The following is a 3,701-nucleotide window of genomic DNA, read 5'->3' on the forward strand; positions in this document are numbered from 1 at the left end:
CAGGGTGATGGGGACCAGAGGTCCAGCAGCTTTGCCCTGAAGGAGTGGCCAGCACACACAGGGCTCAAGGTTGTCCCCTGACTGCTGGCTCTGTCCCACCAGGTGCCTGCTGTGGAGGACATTGACAAGGAGCAGCTGGGTGACCCCTATGCCAATGCCGAGTACGCCAAGGACATCTTCGAGTACATGCAGGGAAGAGAGGTGGGTGATGCCTGCTGGGGCATGCACTGGTATGAGCAGGGCCAGCCGCTGCCTGGAGGTGTGCATGGGGCAGGAGGGGGCTCGCTTGAGGGTGCTGGTGCCCGGTGAGTCCCTGACAGCTGGTACCTTGGCAGGAGAAGTTTATACTCCCTGACTACATGGAGAAGCAACCAGACATCAGCGGGGACATGCGTGCCATCCTGGTGGACTGGATGGTGGAGGTGCAGGTATGTACTAGGGCATGGGGAGGAGGCACGGCCTTCTGCAGATCTACCCCAACCCGCCTTTGGCAGGGGGAGGATCTCAGTGTGGTGGCAGAGGCACCTGTGGGTGTCCCCAGTGCAGAGCTGACCTTGCCACTCCCCAGGTTGGGGGTAAGCCTGGCCCCATGGGCGCTTCTGGTCCCTGAGATGGAGCTGGGGGGGCCAGGTGGGTCTGGCTTCTGCCTGACACTGCCTCCTGACCCCATCGCTGCAGGAGAACTTTGAGCTGAACCACGAGACGCTGTATCTGGCTGTGAAGCTGGTGGACCACTACCTGGTGGAGGTGGTGAGCATGAGGGACAAGCTGCAGCTCATCGGCTCCACTGCCATACTCATTGCCTCCAAATTTGAGGTGACTCCTCGTGTGCTGTGCTGGGGTGGAGGGGGCTGTACGTTCCTGATCCCCACAGGTCATTGGAGAAGGCCAGGTCCCTGTGGTGCCAGGCCACTGCCCTGGGAGCAGCTTGGGGTGGCATGCCTGTCCTTGTGTTGACCCTTCCTATGCCAAAGGGCTGCAAATGCAGTCCTGGTGGGCTGGATCCTGTCTCCTGGTGTCACTGGAGACCTGCCTTCTCTCTATTCTGCCAGAGATCACCAGGACATCCAAGCTCCCCTCAGGCAAGCAAGGCTTTGAGTCACTGCCAAGGGCTGGGGCAGTGCAGGAGACACACAAGGCCCAGTGGGTGTTGTAACAGTCTTTTCAGGGTCTGGCAAGGCATGAACCCTTACAGGGCCTGTAGACTGGTAGGGTTTCCTGGGTGGTGCCTGGATGAGCCCTGTTAGGGTGCTGAGTGGTTGTGCCCCACTAGGAGCGGTGCCCGCCATGCGTGGATGACTTCCTCTACATCTGTGACGATGCCTACAAGCGGGAAGAGCTCATTGCTATGGAGATGAGCATCCTCAGCACCCTCAAGTTCGACATCAACATCCCCATCCCCTACCGCTTCCTACGGCGCTTTGCCAAGGTGGGTGCAGCAGGAGGATGGGCTGGTCTCACAGTGCCTCCAAGCACCCCATGTGCTGGCTCCCCAGGGGGGTGACATGCATCCCTGAGGCCTGGGGCTCACAACAAGGAAGGGTTTGGCCAGGATTGAGGAGTGAGGATGCTGGTGGGGTGTGGGATCTGTGTCCTGTACCCCAGAGGCAACACTAGATCCCCAAAAGGGGGGGAAGGGGGAGGAAGCAGCATTGCTGTAGAGGCTGAGGCCTTCCCTGCATGCTTGCCTGGCCACAGTGCGCCCGTGCCACCATGGAGACGCTGACGCTGGCCCGCTTCCTCTGTGAGATGACCCTGCAGGAGTATGACTATGCCCGGGAGAGCCCCTCAAAGCTGGCTGCCAGCTGCCTGCTGCTGGCGCTCACCATGAAGAACCTTGGTGGCTGGGGAAGTACCTGCCCAGCCCCATGTCCCTGCTGAGGTGCCTGGGGAGGCACCACGGGGTGCGGGAGTGGATGGACCAGTGCACATGGGTGATGCTCCAGCACTATGCTCAGGTTTGGGGGCTGGAGAGGGAAGATGACAGCTATGCTCTCACTGAGAGGACCCAGCCCAGCCCTGCTGTCACTTTGCAGACCCCCACGCTGGAGTACTACAGTGGGTACCGTTCCCAGGACCTGCACCCCCTGGTCAAGAGGCTGAATTTCCTGCTCACATACCAGCCCCGGGACAAGCTGAAGGCTGTGCGCACCAAGTACTCACACAGGTGAGCGTCACAGGGCTCTGCCCTCTCCGTGCAGGGTGGCACCACCACCATGTGCCCTGGGGTGCTGCAGGGAACCGTGGGGCCCTGATAGGTGGGGACAGGGCTGTAGCTGAGGTCTAAGCCAACGAGCTTCCTTCCAGGGTCTTCTTTGAGGTTGCCAAGGTCACCCCCATGGACATGCTCAAGCTGGAGGAGATACTGAAGAGCTGCTAGCCCTGTCTCTGTACATAGCCTGTAAATAGCTCCTCTCTGGCGAGGGAGCACCATGTACATAAAGAACAATTTTAACTAAAGGGGAGGGAGTGGGATTAAAAAAAAAAGAAAACTCATGTAGCTGTGAATAAAATACTGTGTTTGTCTTATGTGGTGGCTGGTGTTGGTGCTGGGACCACGGGCAGTGATGGTGGAGACTACGCTGCAGTTCCCCGTGCTGGGTTGGGGTAGGGGCTAGTGGATTGGTGCATGATGGGAAGCAGGAAGCTTGTTGGATGGTGGGGAGCAGGAAGCTGAGGGGTGAAGGCTGGAAGGAGCTAAGTCCCTTCACCCCCACACACCCCATGGCTTCCCCTCAGTAATGACACTACACAAGCAGCAGCAATGAGTGTCTCTGTCTCTTCTCCAGATATTTACACAGCTTAAATACCCATGTGGGAACGGGGAATCTCTGCTTTGGCCACAGCTTGGGCACACACACAGCAGCCCCAGCTCCTCTAGTGATGCTGCCAGGGGCTGTATAGAGGGTTAGACCTCAGTTTCAGTGTTTCCAGCCCCACAGGCTTGGGGACAAGCGGCGGCTCCAGGGACAGTGGGGGACAAACAGACAAAGCAAGGCAAGCAGGGGCGCTCCACACGCACAGGGCACAGCAGGGACCTTGCGCCCCCCCCTGCCCGACCCCTGGTTCCTTATGGGCAGCACACAGCATGGCCTAGAGCAGGTTGCTGAGCTCCTTAATGGCCTGGAGGATTCTCTTCATGTGGCCCACTTTGGTGATGCCCAGGTCCTGCAGGGAGGAGAGAGGGCTGCTGCTGTGCTCATAGTGGCCCAGCTCTTGCTGTGCGCAAGCTGCAGCATGGAGGACAGGGTTGCAAACCCCAGCTCTTCCCATGCTCCCTGCCAGAGCACGCTCCCTGCTAGGAACCCTCTGTCCTCTTACAGGCATGTCCCCATGCCTTGGGGCAGGAGCAGGCATGGTACTGTTGATCCTGCTATAGGCATTCAGAGCTTTGCAAGCTGGATGGCCAGGGCCAGCCCCCTCCCCTGTTCCCACCCCCTGCATGCCAGCCAAGCAAGCAGTGCACAAGAAGGGTTGTACCTTCAGGTCTCTCCTCTCCAGCAGGATCAACTCAGAGCCCTGGATGTCATGCCGGACAAAAATTTCTCTGTACTCCCCTAACCCGAGCGCTTCCAGCCAAGCTGCCACCTCCTCGGAGCCCCACTTGTCTGCTAGCAGGGAGGAAAATCACAGAGGTGGATGGGCCCCTGTGAGGCAGTGGGACACAGAAGGGCAGGCACCGAGGGCAGTGGTGGGGCAGG

General features: G+C 59.4%; 2 protein-coding genes across 2 annotated transcripts in view; one reads left to right on the plus strand and one right to left on the minus strand.

The window, feature by feature from the left end:
* CCNB3 (cyclin B3) overlaps positions 1-2,380 on the plus strand; it is a 3,759-nt gene extending 1,379 nt beyond the window's left edge. Inside the window, exons 5-11 of the mRNA XM_010011229.1 lie at positions 103-201; positions 336-428; positions 679-816; positions 1,274-1,429; positions 1,699-1,847; positions 2,036-2,167; positions 2,308-2,380. Coding sequence (XP_010009531.1) covers positions 103-201; positions 336-428; positions 679-816; positions 1,274-1,429; positions 1,699-1,847; positions 2,036-2,167; positions 2,308-2,380 — 840 coding nt within the window. The remainder of the gene's footprint in view (positions 1-102; positions 202-335; positions 429-678; positions 817-1,273; positions 1,430-1,698; positions 1,848-2,035; positions 2,168-2,307) is intronic.
* A 713-nt stretch (positions 2,381-3,093) lies between these two features.
* The window catches only part of DGKK (diacylglycerol kinase, kappa), a 9,322-nt gene continuing 8,714 nt past the window's right edge, over positions 3,094-3,701 (minus strand). Inside the window, exons 21-22 of the mRNA XM_010011230.1 lie at positions 3,481-3,611; positions 3,094-3,168 (exon numbers count right to left, since the gene is read on the minus strand). Of these exons, the coding sequence (XP_010009532.1) occupies positions 3,094-3,168; positions 3,481-3,611 (206 nt within the window). The remainder of the gene's footprint in view (positions 3,169-3,480; positions 3,612-3,701) is intronic.

This window comes from Nestor notabilis, unplaced genomic scaffold (genome assembly GCF_000696875.1).
Source record: "Nestor notabilis isolate BGI_N333 unplaced genomic scaffold, ASM69687v1 scaffold16673, whole genome shotgun sequence".
NCBI classification, from domain to species: domain Eukaryota; kingdom Metazoa; phylum Chordata; class Aves; order Psittaciformes; family Psittacidae; genus Nestor; species Nestor notabilis.